The following is a 23,923-nucleotide window of genomic DNA, read 5'->3' on the forward strand; positions in this document are numbered from 1 at the left end:
GGTACTTATCGGAACTTCAGAAAACAGTGATAATAAGAATATTGTAAAGCAAAAAACAGCAATATTCAAACCTATTTATATAAGCATATAGAAAAGCATATAAAAAGAACACATACAAAACGTATAAAAGAAAAATAACAGCAAATATGAATAAAAATATGAATAAAAACTTTAACCCCAAGTTTTCCTCAAGGTCCTATATAAAATTGTTGCAGGCCTTTCTCAATGATATTTATCATTCAATTTGAGTAATGTTTTATACTGATAATAATCAATGTAATTTACACTTTGATTTATTTCTAACAAAAGTCTTACGGCTAGATTTACGGCTAGATTTAGAGTTTTGTCGGTAAGGACCCGCGTAGCTAACGCCGGCTTTTTTCTGGCCGCACCATAAAAATAACTCTGGTATTGAGAGTCCACAGAATCGCTGCGTTAGGCTCCAAAAAAGGAGCGTAGAGCATTTTTAACGCCACTCCAACTCTCGATACCAGAGTTGCTTACGGACGCGGCCAGCCTCAAAAACGTGCTCGTGCACGATTCCCCCATAGGAAACAATGGGGCTGTTTGAGCTAAAAAAAAACCTAACACCTGCAAAAAAGCCGCGTTCAGCTCCTAACGCAGCCCCATTGTTTGCTATGCGTAAACACTTCCTAAGTCTGCACCTAACACCCTAACATGTCCCCCGAGTCTAAACACCCCTAACCTTACACTTATTAACCCCTAATCTGCCGCCCCCGCTATCACTGACCCCTGCATATTATTTTTAACCCCTAATCTGCCGCTCCGTAAACCGCCGCTACCTACATTATCCTTATGTACCCCTAATCTGCTGCCCCTAACACCGCCGACCCCTATATTATATTTATTAACCCCTAATCTGCCTCCCACAACGTCGCCTCCACCTGCCTACACTTATTAACCCCTAATCTTCCGAGCGGATTGCACCGCTACTATAATAAAGTTATTAACCCCTAATCCGCCTCACTAACCCTATAATAAATAGTATTAACCCCTAATCTGCCCTCCCTAACATCGCTGACACCTAACCTCAAACATTAACCCCTAATCTGCCGACCGGAGCTCACCGCTATTCTAATAAATGTATTAACCCCTAAAGCTAAGTCTAACCCTAACACTAACACCCCCCTAAATTAAATATAATTTTAATCTAACGAAATAAATTAACTCTTATTAAATAAATATTCCTATTTAAAGCTAAATACTTACCTGTAAAATAAACCCTAATATAGCTACAATATAAATTATAATTACATTGTAGCTATTTTAGGATTAATATTTATTTTATAGGCAACTTTGTAATTATTTTAACCAGGTACAATAGCTATTAAATAGTTAAGAACTATTTAATAGTTACCTAGTTAAAATAATAACAAAATTACCTGTAAAATAAATCCTAACCTAAGTTACAATTAAACCTAACACTACACTATCAATACATTAATTAAATACAATATCTACAAATTACTACAATGAAATAAACTAACTAAAGTACAAAAAATAAAAAAATATTTACAAACATATGAAAAATATTACAACAATTTTAAACTAATTACACCTACTTTAAGCCCCCTAATAAAATAACAAAGCCCCCCAAAATAAAAAATGCCCTACCCTATTCTAAATTACTAAAGTTAAAAGCTCTTTTACCTTACCAGCCCTGAACAGGGCCCTTTGAGGGGCATGCCCCAAAAAGTTCAGCTCTTTTGCCTGTAAAAAAAAACATACAATACCCCCCCCCCAACATTACAACCCACCACCCACATACCCCTAATCTAACCCAAACCCCCATTAAATAAACATAACACTAAGCCCCTGAAGATCTTCCTACCTTGTCTTCACCATACCAGGTTCACCGATCGGTCCAGAAGAGCTCCTCCGATGTCCTGATCCAAGCCCAAGCGGGGGGCTGAACAGCCAATAGAATGCGAGCTCAATCTGATTGGCTGATTGGATCAGCCAATCGGATTGAACTTGATTCTGATTGGCTGATTCCATCAGCCAATCAGAATATTCCTACCTTAATTCCAATTGGCTGATAGAATCCTATCAGCCAATCGGAATTCGAGGGACGCCATCTTGGATGACGTCATTTACAGGAACCGTCATTCGTCATTCAGTCGTCGGCCAGGATGGATATTCCGAGTCGGAGGTCTTCAGGATGCTGCCGCTCCGCTCCAGATGGATGTCGATAGAAGATGCCGCCTGGATGAAGACTTCAATCGGATGGAAGACCTCTTCTGCCCCGCTTGGATGAAGACTTCAATCGGATGGAAGACCTCTTCTGCCCCGCTTGGATGAAGACTTCTACCGGATCATGGACATCTTCAGCCCCCCGCTTGGGCTTGGATCAGGACATCGGAGGAGCTCTTCTGGACCGATCGGTGAACCTGGTATGGTGAAGACAAGGTAGGAAGATCTTCAGGGGCTTAGTGTTAGGTTTATTTAAGGGGGGTTTGGGTTAGATTAGGGGTACATGGGTGGTGGGTTGTAATGTTGGGGGGGTATTGTATGGTTTTTTTTTACAGGCAAAAGAGCTGAACTTCTTGGGGCATGCCCCGCAAAGGGCCCTGTTCAGGGCTGGTAAGGTAAAAGAGCTTTTAACTTTAGTAATTAAGAATAGGGTAGGGCATTTTTTATTTTGGGGGGCTTTGTTATTTTATTAGGGGGCTTAGAGTAGGTGTAATTAGTTTAAAATTGTTGTAATATTTTTCTTATGTTTGTAAATATTTTTTTATTTTTTGTAACTTAGTTCTTTTTTATTTTTTGTACTTTAGTTAGTTTATTTCATTGTAGTTATTTGTAGATATTGTATTTAATTAATGTATTGATAGTGTAGTGTTAGGTTTAATTGTAGGTAATTGTAGGTATTTTATTTAATTAATTTAATGATAGTATAGTGTTAGGTTTAATTGTAACTTAGGTTAGGATTTATTTTACAGGTAATTTTGTAATTATTTTAACTAGGTAACTATTAAATAGTTCTTAACTATTTAATAGCTATTGTACCTGGTTAAAATAATTACAAAGTTGCCTGTAAAATAAATATTAATCCTAAAATAGCTACAATGTAATTATAATTTATATTGTAGCTATATTAGGGTTTATTTTACAGGTAAGTATTTAGCTTTTAATAGGAATAATTTATTTAATAAGAGTTAATTAATTTCGTTAGATTAAAATTATATTTAATTTAGGGGGTGTGTTAGGGTTAGACTTAGCTTTAGGGGTTAATACATTTATTAGAATAGCGGTGAGCTTCGGTCGGCAGATTAGGGGTTAATAATTGAAGTTAGGTGTCGGCGATGTTAGGGAGGGCAGATTAAGGGTTAATACTATTTATTATAGGGTTAGTGAGGCGGATTAGGGGTTAATAACTTTATTATAGTAGCGGTGCGGTCCGCTCGGCAGATTAGGGGTTAATAAGTGTAGGCAGGTGGAGGCGACGTTAAGGGGGGCAGATTAGGGGTTAATAAATATAATATAGGAGTCTGCGGTGTTAGGGGCAGCAGATTAGGGGTACATAGCTATAATGTAGGTGGCGGCGCTTTGCGGTCGGCAGATTAGGGGTTAATTATTGTAGGTAGCTGGTGGCGATGTTGTGAGGGGCAGATTAGGGGTTAATAAATATAATACGTGGCGGCGATGTGGGGGGACCTCGGTTTAGGGGTACATAGGTAGTTTATGGGTGTTAGTGTACTTTAGAGTACAGTAGTTAGGAGCTTTATAAACCGGCGTTAGCCCAGAAAGCTCTTAACTACTGACTTTTTTCTGCGGCTGGAGTTTTGTCGTTAGATTTCTAACGCTCACTTCAGACACGACTCTAAATACCGGAGTTAGAAAAATCCCATTGAAAAGATAGGATACGCAAATGCTGTAAGGGGATCTGCGGTATGGAAAAGTCGCGGCTGAAAAGTGAGCATTAGACCCTTTTTTGAGTGACTCCAAATACCAGAGTTAGCCTAAAACCAGCGTTAGGAGCCTCTAACGCTGGTTTTCACGGCTAACGCCAAACTCCAAATCTAGGCCTTATTCTGCATTGAGGCCATATGAAGTCAGTGTACCCTTTCAAATAGCCTGGGCTCTCTTACCCACTTCATTTGGAGGTTGATTTATGCTGCTGTCTCTTGAGGAATTGGGATTTACAGTAAAGGTGGTATTTTAACCAGGCAAAAACAGCTAATTTAAAGGGACAGTCTACTTGAAAAATGTTATTGTTTAAAAAGATAGATAATCCCTTTATTACCCATTCCCCAGTTTTACACAACCAACACTTTTATAGTAATACACTTTTTACCTCTGTGACTACCTTGTATCTAAGCCTCTGCATACTGTCCTTTATTTCAGTTCTTTTGAGAAACTTGCATTTTAGCCAATCAGTCAAACTGTCAAAATGCACTGAGATAAGAGGCAGCCTTTAACAGTTTCAGCCTACCAAGGTTTAGCTTGCAAAAAAAGAATACCAAGAGGTACAAAGCAAATTTGATGATACAAGTCAATTGGAAAGTTGTTTAAAATTATATGCCCTATCTTAATCATGACTTGACTGTCCCTTTAAAATACAAAGGTAAAGGAGCTATTTGTAAGCAATTTAATTCTTTCCAGCTGTAAAAATTATCACTGGCAACACATTAAAGTTATGTTAACAGTCTGTTTCATTGTTGTGATAAAAAAAGCACTAAGCAATTGTTTATACATAATAGAAATCATTGCAATTTGTATTATTCATCTATTTAAATGTATTTTCTCTTTTATTATTTTTTTACACTATATTTGTGCTTTCTGTCACAGCCCTACGTAGAGGAGGAAGCCTTTGCAGGAAGTTTTATCTTAGCCTGATGTCATAAAATGTCTAGGCTAGTGAATAAACTCGATAATAGGGATGTGCAAAGGAAAATGTTCTTTTCAGTAAATTTAAATTTTTCATTTTAGTTATATTACGTTCATGGTTGTATTCGTTACAAACTAAATTATTGATTTTGAGCAACAGTACAGATTTTTGCCATTTTTTTTTATCTGAAGCTGTAATCAGCTATATTAGCTTTAATTTTGTTATAATTCAGATAGAGCATACAATTTTAATTAAGTTTCAAATTTACTTTTATTATCAAATAACGTTATAAAAGTTATATCTTTTATTCCCCGATGATGTCACGTTATCCTGCCCACTATTTTCAGCAGTGTGTGTTCAAAATACTTAAACCAATGAAATTGTGTTTAAAGCGCCATTTTGAAACCTAGGTATTGTAAACGGATTGGTACAGAGCAAAGGATACCCATGGAGTGGGTTTGGAAAACAATTAAATTTGCAGACAAGATTTCTTATATACGGTAGAGATATGTTAATGAAATGCTATTGATAAAAAGCGTATTTGGGGTAGTTAGTTAGTAACAGGCATAGAAAATATTTATTTACAGTGGCCCTTTAAGTTTCAAATTTACTTTTATTATCAAATATGCTTCATTATCTTGTTATCCTTTGCGGAAGGAACAGCATTGCACCACTGGGAGCTAACTAAACACATCTAAATAGCCAATCACAAGCGACAAATGTATGCAGGCCCAATCACCAGCTAGATCCCACTAGTGAAGGATATGTGCATATTCATTTTCAACAAAGGATACTAAAGGAACAAGCACATTTTAAAATAAATAAAGTGATTTTTAAAGTTTGTTAAAAATGCATGCTCTTTCTGATTCTTGCAATTTTAATTTTGAATTTCCTATCCCTTAAAACTTATTTTTTTATTTATACATCTAATTTGTGTGCACTGCTTTTTGGGAAAACGAAAACGTTTACTTAAAGGTACAGTAACTATACTACTAGTAAAATTACTATACTGAAAGTGTCTATTCTTAAAGGGACATGAAACACAATTTTTGTCATTCATGATTCAAATAGAATATGCACTTTTAAACAATTGTCCAATTTACTTATTTTATCTAATTTGCTTATTTCTCCTGGTATCCTTTGTTGAAAAGCATACCTACAGGTAGGCTGAGGCTCAGAAGCAGGAAGGGAGCTAGCAGAGAATTGGTGGCTGTGCATATGCCTCTTCTCATTGGCTTTAACAATTTGTTTAGCTCCCTCCAAGCAGTGTTGCACCTTCAACAAAGGATACCAAGATAATACAGAACAACTGACAATATAAATAAAAAGTTGCTTACAAATTAATGCTCTGTTTGCATTTCTTAAGACCTTCTCTACCAGGATGGGCATGTATTTGTTAAAGGAAAATGAAACCCAACATTTTTATTTCATGATTCAGATAGAGCATCATGTAATTTTAAACAACTTTCCAATTTACTTTTATTATTTCATTTCTTTAGTTCTCTTGGTATATATAGATAGGCTCAAGAGCTAGCTGCTGATTGGTGGCTACACATACGTGCCTCATGTCATTGGAGTACCAGTGGGCTCAGCTAGCTCCCAGTAGTGAATTGCTGCTCCTTCAATAATTGATACCAAAGAATGAAGCAAAGTTGTTAGTAGAAATAAATTGGAAAGTTGTTTATAAATGTATGTTCTACCTGAATCATAAAAGAAAAAATAGGGGCTTCAAGTCCCTTAATAATTGCTTTCTATTTAGGTTACAAATGATTTAAACAAAGAACAAATACAACACAGTACACAGTCACATACATGCATTATTACACACTCATTTTCCAAATTTTTATTTCCAATTCCATTGATGAGCCTCTATGTGTAAGTTTTTCTCTGCATGTATATATTTCTATCTGTGCTTGTGTGCGCTTGTCACTGCATGTATCTTTGTGTGTATGTGCATGTAATATGCCGCTTTTAACATGACAGCTTACTGAAAAGTTCATTTCAGATTTTTAAAACTCTGTTCGCCTTCCCAGTCATAGCTGAGAGACAAACGGCTAGATTACGAGTTGTGCGTTAGGGTAAAAAAGCAACGTTAACAGGTCCTAACGCTGCTTTTTTACGCCCGCTGGTATTACGAGTCTTGCAGGTTTAGGGGCACCGCACACTTCTTTGGCCTTACCGCAAAACGACTTACGTAAACTTTGTAAAGTCTTTTTTCTATGGGACTTCCATAGCGCTGATATTACGAGTCTGTCCTGGGAGGCCAAAAAGTGAGCGGTACACCCTCTACATTCAAGATCCCTAACGCATTTAAAAGTCAGTAGTTAAGAGTTTTCTGGTACAACGCCGTAACATAAAACTCATAACTAAAGTGCTAGAAAGTACACTAACACTCATAAACTACCTATTAACCCCTAAACCGAGGCTCTCCCGCATCGCAAACACTAAAAGAAATTTTTTAACCCCTAATCTGCCGCTCCAGACATCGCCGCAACTATAATAAACATATTAACCCCTAAACCGCTGCACTCCCGCCTCACAAACACTAGTTAAATATTATTAACCCCTAATCTGCCGTCCCTAACATCACCGCCACCTACCTACATTTATTAACCCCTAATCTGCCGCCCCCAACGTCGCTGCCACTATACTAAATGTATTAACTCCTAAACCTAAGTATAACCCTAAACCTAACTCCCCCTTACTTAAATAGAATTACAATAAATCTAAATAAAAAATAATATTATTACCTAAATAATTCCTAATTAAAACTAAATACTTACCTATAAAATAAACGTTAAGATAGCTACAATATAACTAATAGTTACATTGTATCTAGCTTAGGGTTTATTTTTATTTTACAGGCACGTTTGTATTTATTTTAACTAGGTAGAACAGTTATTAAATAGTTATTAACTATTTAATAACTAACTAGCTAAAACAAATACAAAAGTACCTGTAAAATAAAACATAACCTAAGTTACAATAACACCTAACACTACACTATAATTAACTAAATTAACTAAATTAACAACAATTAAATAAATTAAATTAGCTAAAATACAACCCCCCCACTAAATAACAGAAAATAATAAACAAATTACAAGATATTTAAACTAATTACACCTAATCTAATAGCCCCATCAAAATAAAAAGCCCCTCCAAAATAAAAAAAACCCTAGCCTAAACTAAACTATCAATAGCCCTTGAAAGGGCCTTTTGCGGGGCATTGCCCCAAAGTAATCAGGTCTTTTACCTGTAAACAAAAATACAAACACCCCCCCCCCCCCCAACAGTAAAACCCACCACCCACACAACCAACCCCCCAAATAAAATACTAACTAAAAAAACCTAAGCTCCCTATTGCCCTGAAAAGGGCATTTGGATGGGCATTGCCCTTAAAAAGGCAGTTAGATATTTTGTGGCCCAAACACTAATCTAAGAAATAAAACCCACCCAATACACCCTTTAAAAAACCTAACACTAACCCCCTGGTGAAGACCGGCCATCCATCCTCAAGGAAGTGGCAGAAGTCTTCATCTAACCAGGCCGAAGTCCTCAACGAAGCCGGGAGAAATCTTCATCCAAGCCAGGCAAAGTGGTCCTCCAGACGGGCAGAAGTCTTCATCCAGACGGCATCTTCTATCTTCATCCATCCGATGAGGAGCGGGTCCATCTTCAAGACATCCGATGCGGAGCATTGGATGACCAATCGATGGACCAATAGAATGCAAGCTCAATCCTATTGGCTGATTGGATCAGCCAATAGGATTGAACTTCAATCCTATTGGCTGATTGCATCAGCCAATAGGATTTTTTATACCTTAATTCCAATTGGCTGATAGAATTCTATCAGCCAATCACAATCTTAGATCTAAATATCTTGTAATTTGTTTATTATTTTCTGTAATTTAGTGTTTGTTTGTTTTTTGTACTTTAGCTAATTTAATTTAATGTATTTAATTGTTGTTAATTTAGTTAATTTATTTAATTATAGTGTAGTGTTAGGTGTTATTGTAACTTAGGTTAGGTTTTATTTTAGAGGTACTTTTGTATTTATTTTAGCTAGGTAGTTATTAAATAGTTAATAACTATTTAATAACTATTCTACCTAGTTAAAATAAATACAAACTTACATGTAAAATAAAAATAAACCCTAAGATAGCTACAATGTAACTATTAGTTAAATTGTAACTAGTTTAGGGTTTATTTTATAGGTAAATATTTAGTTTTAAATAGGAATTATTAAGTTAATGATAGGAATTTTTAGTTAGATTTATTGTAATTATATTTAAGTTAGGGGGTGTTAGGGTTAGACTTAGGTTTAGGGGTTAATACATTTAGTATAGTGGTGGCGACGTTGGGGACGGCAGATTAGGGGTTAATAAATGTAGGTAGGTGGCGGCGATGTTAGGGACGGCAGATTAGGGGTTAATAATATTTAACTAATGTTTGCAAGGCAGGAGTGCGGCGGTTTAGGGGTTAATATGTTTATTATAGTGGTGGTGACGTTGGGGGCGGCAGATTAGGGGTTAGTAAGTGTAGGTAGGTTGCGGCGACATTGGAGGTGGCAGATTAGGGGTTAATAAATATAATGTAGGTGTCGGCGGTGTCCGGAGCGGCAGATTAGGAGTTAATAAATATAATGCAGGTTGCAGCGATGTCGGGGGTGGCAGATTAGGGGTTAATAAGTGTAAGATTAGGGGTGTTTAGACTCGGGGTTCATGTTAGGGTGTTAGGTGTAGACATACATTTTATTTCCCCATAGGAATCAATGGGGCTGCTTTTTTGCAGGTGTTAGACTCTTTCTCAGCTGGCTCTCCCCGTTGATTCATATGGGGAAATCGTGCACGAGCACGTACGACCAGCTCACCGCTGACTTAAGCAGCGCTGGTATTGGAGTGCGGTAAGGAGCAAAATTTTGCTCAACGCTCACTTCTTGCCTTTTTAACACCGGGTTTGTAAAAACCTTTAATACCAGTGCTGCAGGTAAGTGAGCGGTGAGAGAAAACTGCTCGTTAGCACCGCATAGCCTCTAACGCAAAACTCGTAATCTGTTTCTTATAAATCTTCTAATTTAAATACAGAGGCAAAACAAGCAGAGATATTTATTTATTTATTATATTGCAAGCGACTGTTTTGTGCTAGTTTTATAAATGAGTTTACTGAAGTTTATCCAAATGTTTTCATCCTGTTTGACATACTAAAAAGCAAATTAAGATGGTTCCTTCATCCACTGAATACTTAAGTAGATCAATTCATCCCAACAAAAATATAATTTCCATATATTTGTGAAATGATGTTTACAAGAAATATTACCTCTATTATTTTTCCACAATGTGTCTGTGATATTCTTTCAAACCTAGCAATGATTGTACATATTTTGTAATATATACATTACAATATGCTAACAATCAGTGTTTCTGGATAAATATATGCAAAGCTGAAGTGAAAACAAATAGGATTTCTGCTTTAGCAATTTCTGAGGCAATTTTGAAAGTTATTTGTTTACCTAATTTCTTAATTTGGATAACAAAGGTATACACATCCAAATAGACACAAGTATATATATATATATATATATATATATATATATATATATATTTATATATATATATATATATATATATATATATATATATATATATATACATACACAAGTAGTTCTCTCTCTCTCTCTCTCTCTCTCTCTATATATATATATATATATATATATATATAAACATACACATATATTTCTATATATATTTATTTAATAGCTTAATTTCAAAATATATTAAAATTTATTTATAATTAAGTTATTATTCTCTCATTTACATGCAACAATAAAAAAATACTGTATTTTTCAAAAGCATACTTAGGTAGGCTCAAGAGCAAAATTGATTGGTGGCTACACACTTATACATCTTGTCATTGGCTCACCAGATGTGTTCAGCTAGCTCCCAGTAGGTCATTGCTGCTCCTAGGTTTTTCTCTTCTACAAAGGATACCAAGGGAAAGAAGCAAAATCGATATGAGTAAAGTAAATTAGAAAGTTATTTAAAATTGTATGCTCTATCTTAAAGGAACAGTGCACTGTAATGTTTCCCCCCTTAATGTGGTTCCAATTACTTGCTATACCAGCTGTAGAGTATAAAATGTATGGGAAATTGCTTCTTTAATTTTATTTTTATAAATGAAATAGCTGAGTGTGTACTTTCAAAACAAAAACCCATAATAATCGGTTGAGCTTTCAGGGAAATCAGATCTTATTTTATCACTTTCTGTACACACACATGCTTCTTTATATTATCTTTTTCTGTATATCATAGCCCAGACCTTTAGGGCCTAATATTCAAAAGCTCCTTGCTCAGGTGAGATGATCTAAGATGTCTCATCAGTACGGAAAGGTCCCTAAAAAATGTTTGAAACACAAAGATGTTTATCTCATTATGCAGGGTTCTTAATGTAAAGGAGAGACTCTTACTTTGCAATATAAAGTCTAGCTTTTGAATATCAGGCCCTTTGAGAGAACAATTGAAAATTAACATTGTATTACTTATCTCTCCTAACCCCCACTCGGAGTGAAATTTCTTCTGTTGCTGCCTATGTTTACACAGCTTAAATGAGTGATTTGTAACAATTGAATACACTCCAGCAGGTAAAATGGATCATTGGTAACAAATTAAAGGGGAGAAAAAATAAGAGTACACTGTTCCTTTAATTCTGAAAGTAATTTTTGCCTGCACACAAAACCTTAAACATTAAAATCCATTTTGCTAACAAACTTTGCAAAGACTTGTTATTTCAGATATGTTAATGATTACATACCTTGAATTAAAATCATGATGTGGGTTTTTGTTCCTGGTCTCTTTTGTAGAATCTAATCACCTACCTTTTCTAGCATTTTGCTAGCGAGTGTTCATCCATTAACATATATAGCTGTGTTAAAGAGACATGAAACCCAATTTTTTTTCTTTCGTGATTTAGAAAGAGCATGTCATTTTAAACAACTTTCTAATTTACTTCTATTATCTAATTTGCTTCATTCTCTTGATATCACTTGCTGAAAAGCATATCTAGATATGCTCAGTAGCTGCTGATTGGTTGCTGCACATAGAGGCCTTGTGTGATTGGCTCACACATGCGCATTGCCATTTATTCAACAAAGAATATCTAAAGAATTGATCAAATTAGATAATAGAAGTAAATTGGAAAGTTGTTTAAAATTGCATGCCCTATCTGAATCATGAAAGTTTAATTTTGACTAGACTGTCCCTTTAAGTGCACTACAACTGAAAAACACTTGCAAAACAGGTTTTGTAAATGTACTTAATTGAATACATAATGTACATGTCTGTTTTGTTAGTGTAAAGCAATCTCTGTGGATAGAATGAGAACTGTCTCACAGACCTTGCAGAAGCAAACATGAGTCTGTCTGTGGGCATTCTGGGTGCAAACAAGATGCATGGTCAGGGGTTTCTAGCCAATCTTTGTTCAAGAATGCAGAATTAAAAAAAAAAAAGATTTTATTGTGCTGGTGAAATATATTTCATTTCACGGTCAGGTCTCGTTAGATCAAAGCTAATGAGGTTTTATTTTGTTTTTGTTTTTTTAAATCATTGTTCTTTACTTTCTCTTGAATTTTTAAAAACTTTTCTTTTGTGCATATGTTCGAGTGGACTGTTTTATAGAGGGTGTTTTTTGTTTTGTTTATCTTGTGGATTTTAAAGGTTTTTAAGAGATGCCGTATCTGTATCCTAATTCTATGGAGCCAGAAAGTAAACAGTTTTGAGATAGATGTAGCTTTATTGTTTATAATGGAGCTGATCTCACAACTCGCAACAGCTTCTAGGGGCGGTTACAAATCTTTTTGATTTCTGCGATTTTCAGTTTTCAATGTTGTGGCAAGTTTTTTCAGCAAGATTTTATTTTCACAGATAAGCTTTACTGAATCTAGGACAATAAGCAGTGCACTGTTCTCTGAAATTTGAGACTATGTTGCATTACCCTATAGACAATTTCAGCTGGACTGCAATATTCTCCCCAGAGTTTTAATGAATATATTAATATGTTACCTATATGCTAATGCACAGGGGTAAATTTAGACCAACCGGGACCCCTGAGCAAATTTTAGAGAAGGGCCCAACACTGTGCCCCCTATGTCCCACCCTGCATCCTATGCCCCTCCCTCCAAACTTTGCTTGCCTGTCTCACCCCACGAGGGCCCCCAAACTCAAGGAAAACGGCCCCCAACATCAAGAACCAGGAACCCTATACCCCAGGACAACCACAGACCCTCCACCCCAGGGCCCCCACACTCCAGTGCCAAACTCCACACTACAAAGCTCCCAGAGCAACAGACCTCCTATCCACCCACTCCAAAGACAAGGCACCCACTCTGCCCACCCCTTAAGGGACAGTCAAGTAAAAAAAAAAAAAACTTCCATGAGGGCATGAAATTTTAAAAAACTTTTCAATTTACTTTTATTACAAATTTTGCTTTGTTCTCTTGGTATTCTTAGTTGAATGCTAAACCTAGGAGGTACATATGCTCATTTCTTAGACCTTGAAGGCCGCCTCTAATCTGAAAGCATTTTGACAGTGTTTTTACCACTAGAGGGCGTTAGTTCATGTGTTTCATATAGATAACATTGAGCTCAGGCACGTGAAGCTCCTAGGAGTCAGCACTGATTGGCTAAAAATGCAAGTCTGTCAAAAGACCTGAGATAAGGGAGCAGTTTGCAGAGGCATAGATACAAAGTAATAACAGAGGTAAAAAGTATATTATTATAACTGTGTTGGTTATGCAAAACTGGGGAAGGGGTAATAAAGGGATTATCTACCTTTTTAAACAACAAAAATTCTGGTGTTTACTGTCCCTTTAACTGCTTAGTTACTGCTAGCGCAGCTGTCAGAACTGCGCTAGCTCCTGATCATCAGCTGCCTCCTCCAGCACACAACCAATAGCTTAGCTGTCCCATACTGAAATTTGACTGCCTGCTACCGCCCACTCCCTCACAGTCACACCTGTTAGAGTAACTCAACTCTCACCACTGCAATAGCTCATTTAGCAAATTGTGACTGTGAGCATAAACAGCATACCAGGAACTAGGGTTGCCACCTCAGCCATGTTTTCCTGGACACTTATGAGTTACACATGCAGCAGGGTATGCAGGGAGGAACATGTATTGTGTTTCTGGACAGTACTATTCATTTTCCTCCCTGCACACCCTGCAGCATGTGTAACTTATAAGTGTTCTGTATTTTAAGGGACAGGTGGCAACCCTACCAGGAACCCACTCTTGGGGCCCCATTAAGTTCCATGCCCTGGGTCCAGGTCCTATTGCCTAACAACTCTACCCCTGCTAATGCTGCTTATTTGTTAAAAGCTGACTAGAAAATATCACATAAACATCTCTAAATAGAAAAGAATATTTTACTTCAAAATTTCCTCAGAAAGCCACATTCTATTGTAGAGGAAATATAACTTCCATTCTGGATGGTTGTCCTGAGAGTGTGCATAGTGAAAAACAAAGAAGCAATCAGCCAATCAGCATTATCAGTGCTGAGGTCACACTTTGCCTTACAGTGATCTTGTGCGATTTCACCATAACCTTGTCAGAATGTTATACTAAACTTTCTTAAACGGGGGAGAAAAATATGGTTAATGTACCTGTAATTGCCAGATGCAGGCTCCCTTGCAAGTCTCTGGACAAGCATGCTGCTTGGATACTTAAAGGGACACTGAACCCCAATTTTTCATTTTGTGATTCAGATAGAGCATGACAATTTAAGCAACTTTCTAATTTACTCCTTTTATCAATTTTTCTCTGTTCTTTTGCTATCTATAGTTGAAAAAGAAGGCATCTAAGTTTTTTTTGTTCAGTACAATGGACAGCACTTGTTTATTGCTGGGTGAATGTATCCACCAATCAGCAAGAACAACCCAGGTTGTTCACCAAAAATGGGCCGACATCTAAACTTACATTCTTGCATTTCAAATAAAGATACCAAGAGAATGAAGAAAATTTGATAATAGTAGTAAATTAGAAAGTTGCTTAAAATGTCATGTTCTATCTGAATCACGGAAGAAAAAAAATTAGGTTCAGTGTCCCTTTAAAGTTCCTTTACAATAGTGTGGGCTACTAAGGAAATTTTGAGTTAAAATATATTTTTTTTCACATAGAAATGTGTTATAGTTATCATTTGACTGACTTGCTGCATCCCTTTCAAGTGATTTTAACATATAGGTAACCTATCCCTTGAAGTCTCTCTAAATGCAATTTGTAGAGGTAAATTGCAGAAAAAAATTTGTATTGCAAATAACCAAAGTATTTTTTATTATTCCTAATGAAACATTTTGTTGGGGCTTTGACTTTTTTTTAAAAAAAATGTTCATATAACTTAATTTCACAGAATACCTATTTTTTTTACCCACACATGATGACCTGTACAAAATTATTTTGTGTGTTCCTGGTAAAGTTAATGTAAACAAGTGAACTTTTACTAAAACAAGAAAAGCATGCAATCAGGGGAGACGTATCGTTAAATATTAAGAAACACATCAGTATTGTTTTTATAGGTCATCCTTCCTGATTTTTTGTATTAAAGGGACAGTGTACTCCAATTTTCAGATAACTGCATGTAATAGACACTACTATAAAGAAGAATATGCACAGATACTGATCTAAAAATTCAGTATAAACTGTTTAAAAACTCACTTAGAAGCTCCACGTTTAGCACTATTTATGAGGTTAGGCTGGGACACCCAGTGAAACGGGATAGGAAAGCAGGAAAAGCATATACTCCCACCTCCCCTGCATATAAAAGGCAGATTACACAAACAGGAGCAAGCAGGAATCTGTAGACTTCAGTCTACAGCTGATACTTTGGGGCTTGGTTAGGAGTCTGAAAATCAGCACAATGTTATTAAAAAAATAAGCAAAACCAATGCAATGTATATCGTTAAAAAAAATTGTGCCTAGCCTGATATCTGACAATAGGCTCCCAAATGGATATGCTGGATTGTCCCAATTAGCTCTTCTATAGATTTACAAGTTTTGATACAAGTGTAATATCTTTTCTATTGCCTGCTTTAACTGGTGTTGGAGAATGCAAGTTAAAGGTGCATACTTCCTCTCATATCTCGTTTGTGCTATATTAGTTTGCGCATGTTAACTATGCTTGGTGCAACTCCTATCTATATACGCATTTGGAATTCTCTCTATTATGCCATATTAGTATTAGAGTGAGTATTATGTATCATTACATATGAGCTGTAATAAGTCTTATAATACTCTTACTTTCTAGTATTTTGTTAACTTAGATATAAAAGTACCGAACTTTAAAATGTATATGAGTGCACTGGCTGTGGCTATTCATAAGGGTTCACTCTTTGTTTATCAATCTTTTAAAGTCTCCTTTTTTTGTGTTCATACTTGTGTGATTATTAAAATTATATTTGTAGTGCACTGTTGGCACCTGTATAACTTTTATTTGCTCATATTATTATTATTGTTTATTTGTAGAGCGCCAACAGATTCCGCAGCCCTTTTGCTATATTTGGGCTAGATTATAAGAGGAGCACTAAAGCGAGGGCTTTATCTATTCTTAACTTTTTTACCATTGCGCACCCAGTTGTGCACGTATTAAAGGTCACAAAATGTTTACACTCTCGTGATTGCATCCTCAGTTAGGAAAAAAGACTGCAAAGTTGCGATCGTAGGATTGTATTCCCACATTTACTCTAATGGAGCCTCGTTTTGAACACACACAAAAAATAGCCGCCAGCTTGCACAAACACAAGAGCAGGATTGCAATGAAATATTTGTATGTATTTCTAAACATATATATATACCTGTATTTATATGGGACTATATGCCTGTAAATACATATATATACACATATAAATACATATATATACACATATAAATACATATATATACACATATAAATACATATATATACACATATAAATACATATATACATTTGTATAGAAATGAATGCATATACTGTATATTATCTTTGAGCCCTTATAACTTTTTATTGCAATTTTTTTAAAATAATTTAGTGTAACTGTATTTATATGTATTTTTGGTGTGTTTTGTGACACTTTTTTGACTCATGTAACAATTAACCCAACTCTGAAGTCGCGTTAATCATTCTAGCATAAATCAGGATTGCGCTCACGCATTCGCATTTACTTTTAACTTGTAATACGGGCAGAATTCAACTTGCGGAAAAACGGCCACAAAAACTTGATATTGCTCTCATGCAGCCACTCTTAATCTAGCCTTTGTGTTTGCAATATAGTGTCTTGCATCTAGATCATAATTCTCACTAGAACAGTCTATTGCTGTTGTAGTGTTTAAATGATTAAGGGTAATAGTGCTGTATTTCATGTAACCTGTCTGAATATGTCCCCTGTATGGTTACTATTCAGATGCTAGTGAGGGGATTTAAAGGGCCATTAAATGCATTAAAAAAAACAATACAATGGCGTAAGAATTTGAAATGAGCAGCAGATTTGTTTTCTGGCAAATATAAAAATTCACTTCAATTTGACAGCCTTCTGTATTATGTGACAGCCATCATCCAATCACAGTCTAGTATACGTGTACACTGTGAGATTATGCACATGCTCAGTAGTAGCAGATGCTGCAGATAGTGTGAAGATAATTTGATACTGAAAATAAATTGGAAATTTCTTAAAACTGCATGCTATCTCTGAATCATGAAAGTTTAATTTTGACTGTATGTCCCTTTAATGCATTTGTTTATCTAATTACATGCGTTAGTTCTCCCCTAAGGTTTTCTGTCTTACCCTTCTAATTTATATTTACCTCCATTAACTTGAAGTTTATGTGGCTTTCTATATAGGTGCAGGACATTAAAGTTACGCTATAGAAGTTTTGAGTTGATATGCTATGTTTCATCAACAGACATTTTATATTTTGCTGTATTTGCTATTGAATCTTACGGTGTCATATGTCTATGACTGTTTTCTATTGCTACTATGGTCAATTTCTTTAACTTTATTTTTATATAAAAAGAGTTATTAAAAAATATTTTATTTATGTTACTTCTGATGCTTATAAATAACTCTCAACAGTTATAGTATTAGATGAGATTGCAAAAGAGAGCAATTGCATTGTTTACAAAATATAATAAATCATCATAAAAAAGTAATCATGTTATTTTATTTTTATTTATTTTTAAATAGGCCATGGTCAATTTTAAAAATGGAGTATGTACTGCACATGAGAAGGAAACAGAACAGGTATTTAACAAAAACATGATGTTTATGTCCTTAAAACTATTTTGAAATATATTTATTTGCTCAAATGAAGATGAAATGTTAAATATATATTTTTTATTAACCCCTCATTTGTCTTCACTAAGTCAGTTTTAAAAAGTGTTTTTCTTAAAGGGGCATAAAACACACACATTTTCTTTGATGGAAAAAAAAAATTCCATCTTATTTCTATTATCAGATTTACTTTGTTCTCCTGGTATCCTTTGTTGAAAACCAGGTAGGGATGCATAGATGCGTGCACATGTCTGCAGCACTATCTGGTATCAGTTTTCAAATGTTATATATTTGCAAGAGCACTAGGTAGCAGCAGTGTTTCCTGACATATACTGCTTCGAAAATGTGCAAACACCTACTTAGATATCTCTTCAACAAAGAAAAAATTGTTTGCTCACAAACACACATACACACACATATATATATATATTATAAATATAAACCTTCTATGTTTCACTTGATTATTTATCATTGCTTATGTGTAGTACCATAAACTAAACGTATTGTAGTTTTCCGTGATTTGCTTATGGCAGCCACCCTAATAAAATATGTTCTATAATATTAAATAAGCATATCTAGCTAAACACTAATCTATCGGGTAACACAAAGTAAGTTAATATTCCTACAGATATAGTACAGGGTGAATTAAATTTTCAAATGACTGTTTTTTTATTTTTTTATTTTCAATACTGTCCCAACGTTTTTGGAATTGGGGTTGTATATATACATACTTTATTTTTATAGTGTAGGGATCCCTCCTCACCCTCCCACCTCCCTAATCCTTCCAAAAAACATCTTACCCTCCTCTCTCCCACTGTTTGTTACCAGCAGCCAGTAACAAATGATCATTTTTCTAAATGTTATCTTATATATTTTTTATTTTATATGTTTTTTTTCTGTAGTGTAGGGTCCACCTTCCGATTCAAATAATTTTCTGTTGTGTAGTGTCCCATCCCTCCCTCTTCCCTGCCTACCATTTTTTCCGTAGTGTAGGGAACCCCACCCCTCTCTCCCCCTCTTCCACTGGGCTGCCCACACTCCTCCCTCCTTCCCTCTAATTGCTCCCACTTGGCACCAATGGAGGTTCATTTTAGAGAATGTCACTCTCTGTAACGATCAGCAATCTGGCATCATATCACAATCAGTGATCCCTTACATATGAAGGCAGATGCGTTCTGCTCCCTGGTTGCACCTCCCACTGTCTAAGCTGATAGTGTGGACCTCAACATTCCCCTTTGTGCTGGACGTAGGTATTACATAAACATAGTACCTACGTCCATTTGGCACAAGGGGTTAAATGGAATGTAAACACCTCATGATGATTACAAGACATCTCTGTTCTTTTGCTATAAAATAACATATCAGCCAAGTCTAAACAATTTTGAAAACAGATTAAAATCTTATTTGCTGCAACTGTTTTTCAATAGCCAAACTCCACCCACCACTTGTCTCATTTGGAAGAGCCAATCTGGGCTGGAGTCCGCAACTGACAAGACACAGTCACAGTATATGTATAAAATGCATTATTTTGCAGTTCTTATCTGTTAAAGCCAGTTAAGGAAAGTTATGTAGCAGAGTTAGCATTGATATATCTGCAGTATGCTTTCACAATTCTGAGAATTAGAAAAGTCACACTTTTCAAAGCTACATTACGAAAAAAGGGCCAAAATAAATAATAATATAAGTATATTAAAAAAAAAAATTTAAACCTGCTTTATTAGTCATTCCTATATTCTCTGCAGTGCTTGTTTATCTTATTTATGGAGAGGAAATATTTAAAGGGACATTCCAGTGTAAACTTTATTACAGCTTTGCAATATATATCGTATCAATATGAAAGACTTTTTGTGCCAACAAATTTGTATTATTCTGGCATCTGCATTTTGTTCACCGCCTGTAACATTCATGTAGTTATAAAAAAAATTCCCCTAAAACAAAGTTGTTTTGCAGACTATACTGGCTTATACATTCCTAGAATAGTTTGAGTTTAAATGTCTCATATTGTTTTCTAGGAATGATGCGAAGTTGACTAAAAAAGTTGTTTCGGACAAATCGTTCACTCCAGGCTAAAAAACTAAATTTGTCAAAATCTTGAAAAAGTTATTAGAATTTCACTTTTACAGAAAAAAAGCCAAAATATTTTATAACTTTTTTTAGTTCTCTGAAAGTTTAAGTTTACTTTATGAACATTTATATCCCAAGATTGAATTGATGGTGTTTTAATCAAATCTTGCTTAGCTAAAAAACATACAGCTAGATTACGAGTTTTGCGTTATGAGGGGTGCGGTGCTAACTTGCACGTTATTGTCACCGTTCACTTACCTACAGAGCTGGTATTACAGGTTTTCAGAAACACAGCGTTATTAGGCAAGAAGTGAGTGTAGAGCAAAATTGAGCTCCATACAGCACTCCAATACCAGCGCTGCTTAAGTCAGCGGTGAGCTGGTTTTACATGCTCGTGCACGATTTCCCCATAGACATCAATGGGGAGAGCTGGCTGAAAAAAAGCCTAACACCTGCAATAAAGGAGCGAAAAGCTCCGTAACGCAGCCCCATTGATTCCTATGGGGAAACAAAATTTATGTTTACACCTAACACCCTAACATGAACCTCGAGTCTAAACACCCCTAATCTTACACTTATTAACCCCTAATCTGCCGCCCCCGACATCGCAGACACCTACATTATACTTATTAACCCCTAATCTGCTGCCCCCGACATCTCCGCCACCTACATTATACTTATTAACCCCTAATCTGCTGCCCCCAACATCGATAACACCTACATTATACTTATTAACCCCTAATATCCCGCACCCAATGTTGCTGCAACCTTCCTACATTTATTAACCCCTAATCTGCCACTCCGGACATCACCGCCACTATAATAAACATATTAACCCCTAAACCGTCATACTACCGCATCGCAAACACTAGTTAAATATGATTAACCCCTAATCTGCCGCCCCCAACATCGCCGCCACCTACCTACATTTATTAACCCCTAATCTGCCACCCCCAACGTCGCTGCCACTATACTGAAGTTATAAACCCCTAAACCTAAGTCTAACCCTAACCCTAGCAACCCCTAACTTAAATATAATTAAATGAAATCTAAATAAAGCCTACTATTAATAACTAAATACTTACCTGTAAAATAAACCCTACGCTAGCTACAATATAACTAATAGTTACATTGTATCTAGCTTAGGGTTTATTTTTATTTCACAGCTAAGTTTGTATTTATTTTAACTAGGTACAATAGTTACTAAATAGTTATTAACTATTTACTAACTATCTAGTTAAAACAAATACAAATTTACCTGTAAAATAAAACCTAACCTGAGTTACACTAACACCTAACATTACACTACAATTAAATAAATTAAATTAATTAAATACAATTACCTAAATTAAAAAAAAAACACTCAATTACACAAAATAAAAAAAGAAATGATCAGATATTTAAACTAATTACACCTAATCTAATAGCTCTATCAAAATAAAAAATAAAAACAAAATAAAAAAAAACCCTAGCCTACAAGAAACTTAAAAGGGCCTTTTGTGGGGCAAAAAATACAAAAAATACAAACACCCCCTCAACAGTAAAACCCACCACCCACACAACCAAACCCCCCAAATAAAAACCTAACTAAAAAAACCTAAGCTCCCCATTGCCCTGAAAAGGGCATTTGAATGGGCATTGCCCTTAAAAGGGCATTTAGCTTATTTTCAATTGCCCAAAGCCTAATCTAAAATTTAAAACCCACCCAATAAACCCTTAAAAAAACTAACACTAACCCCTGAAGATCCACTTACAGTTTTGAAGAGCCGACATCCATCCTCAGCGAAGCCAGGAGAAGTCCTCAGCGAAACGGCAAGAAGCCCTCAACGAAACCGGGAGAAGTCTTCATCCAAGCCGGCAGAATTAGTCCTCCAGACGGGCAGAAGTCTTCATCCATACGGCATCGTCTATCCAATCAGCCAATAGGATTGAGCTTGCATTCTATTGGCTGTTCCATGCAGCCCCATTGTTTCCTATGGGGGAAATTAATTTTATGTCTGCACCTAACACCCTAACATGAACCCCGAGTCTAAACACCCCTAATCTTACAGTTATTAACCCCTAATCTGCCGCCCCCAACATCACCGACACCTACATTATATTATTAACCCCTAATCTGCCGCTCCGGACACCGCCGCCACCTACATTATCCCTATGAACCGCTAATCTACTGCTCCCAACATCGCCGAACCCTACATTATATTTATTAACCCCTAATCTGCCCCCCCCAACGTCGCCGCAACTATATTAAATTTATTAACCCCTAATCTGCCGCCGCCAATGTCGCCGCCACTATAATAAATTTATTAACCCCGAAATCTAAGTCTAACCCTAACCCTAACACCCCCCTAACTTAAATATAAATTAAATACATCTAAATAAATTTACTATAATTAATTAAATTATTCCTATTTAAAAATAAATACTTACCTGTAAAATAAACCCTAAGCTAGCTACAATATAACTAATACTTACATTGTATCTAGCTTAGGATTTATATTTATTTTACAGACAACTTTGTATTTATTTTAACTAGGTAGAATAGTTATTAAATAGTTATTAACTATTTAATAGCTTCCTATTTAAAATAAGTACAAATTTACCTGTAAAATAAATCCTAACCTAAATTACAATTACACCTAACACTACCCTTCAATTCCTAATTGTAGGTAATTTATTCAATTAATTTAATGATAGTGTAGTGTTAGGTGTAATTGTAATTTAGGTTAGGATTTATTTTACAGGTAAATTTGTAATTATTTTAACTAGGAAGTTATTAAATAGTTAATAACTATTTAATAACTATTCTACCTAGTTAAAATAAATAGAAAGTTGCCTGTCAAATAAATATAAATCCTAAGCTAGATACAATGTAACTATTAGTTATATTGTAGCTATCTTAAGGCTTATTTTGCATGTAAGTATTTAGTTTTAAATAGGATTAATTTATTTAATAGTAGTAATTTTATTTTGTGTTATTTAAATTATATTTAAGTTATGGGGGGGTTAGACTTAGGGTTAGACTTAGGTTTAGGGGTTAATAAATTTAATATATTAGCAGCGACGTTGAGGACAGCAGATTACGGGTTAATAAATGGTCGTAGGTGTCGGCGATGTTAGGGACAGCAGATTAGGGGTTAATAAAATGTAACTAGTGTTTGCGAGGTGGGAGTGCAGCAGTTTAAGGGTTAATATATTTATTACAGTGGCGGCGATGTCCGGTCGGCAGATTAGGGGTTAAACATTTTAGTTAAGTGTTTCCGATGTGGGGGGGGCCTCGGTTTAGGGGTTAATAGGTAGTTTATGGGTGTTAGTGTACTTTTTAGCACTTTAGTTAAGAGCTTTCTGTTCCGGCATTAGCCCATAAAACTCTTAACTACTGACTTTTAAATGCGGTAAGAGTCTTGACAGGAGAGGGTCTACCGCTCACTTCTTCCAAGACTCGTAATACCAGCGTTAGGAAAATCCCATTAAAAAGATAGGATACGCAATTGACGTAAGCGGAAAAAAAAATGAGCGGTGCACCTGTACCTGCCTGACTCGTAATACCAGCGGGCGTTAAAACGCAGCACTGGGACCCCTCAACGCTGCTTTTTATGGCTAACGTAAGACTCGTAATCTAGGCGTTAGTTTCCATGATATTCTGTGCTGAAGAGATACCTAGGTAGGCATTTGGTGCACTACATGACAGGAAATAGTGCTGCCATCTAGTGCT

At 35.6% G+C, this 23,923-nt stretch overlaps 1 protein-coding gene across 2 annotated transcripts in view; it reads left to right on the forward strand.

Moving 5' to 3' along the window:
- SLC13A1 (solute carrier family 13 member 1) overlaps positions 1 to 23,923 on the forward strand; it is a 258,307-nt gene that overhangs the window by 122,327 nt on the left and 112,057 nt on the right. For both annotated transcript variants that reach the window (XM_053716667.1, XM_053716666.1), the window contains one exon: positions 18,058 to 18,114. In XM_053716667.1, coding sequence (XP_053572642.1) covers positions 18,058 to 18,114 — 57 coding nt within the window. The remainder of the gene's footprint in view (positions 1 to 18,057; positions 18,115 to 23,923) is intronic.

Source organism: Bombina bombina, chromosome 6, assembly GCF_027579735.1.
Source record: "Bombina bombina isolate aBomBom1 chromosome 6, aBomBom1.pri, whole genome shotgun sequence".
In the NCBI taxonomy this organism is placed as follows: Eukaryota; Metazoa; Chordata; class Amphibia; order Anura; family Bombinatoridae; genus Bombina; species Bombina bombina.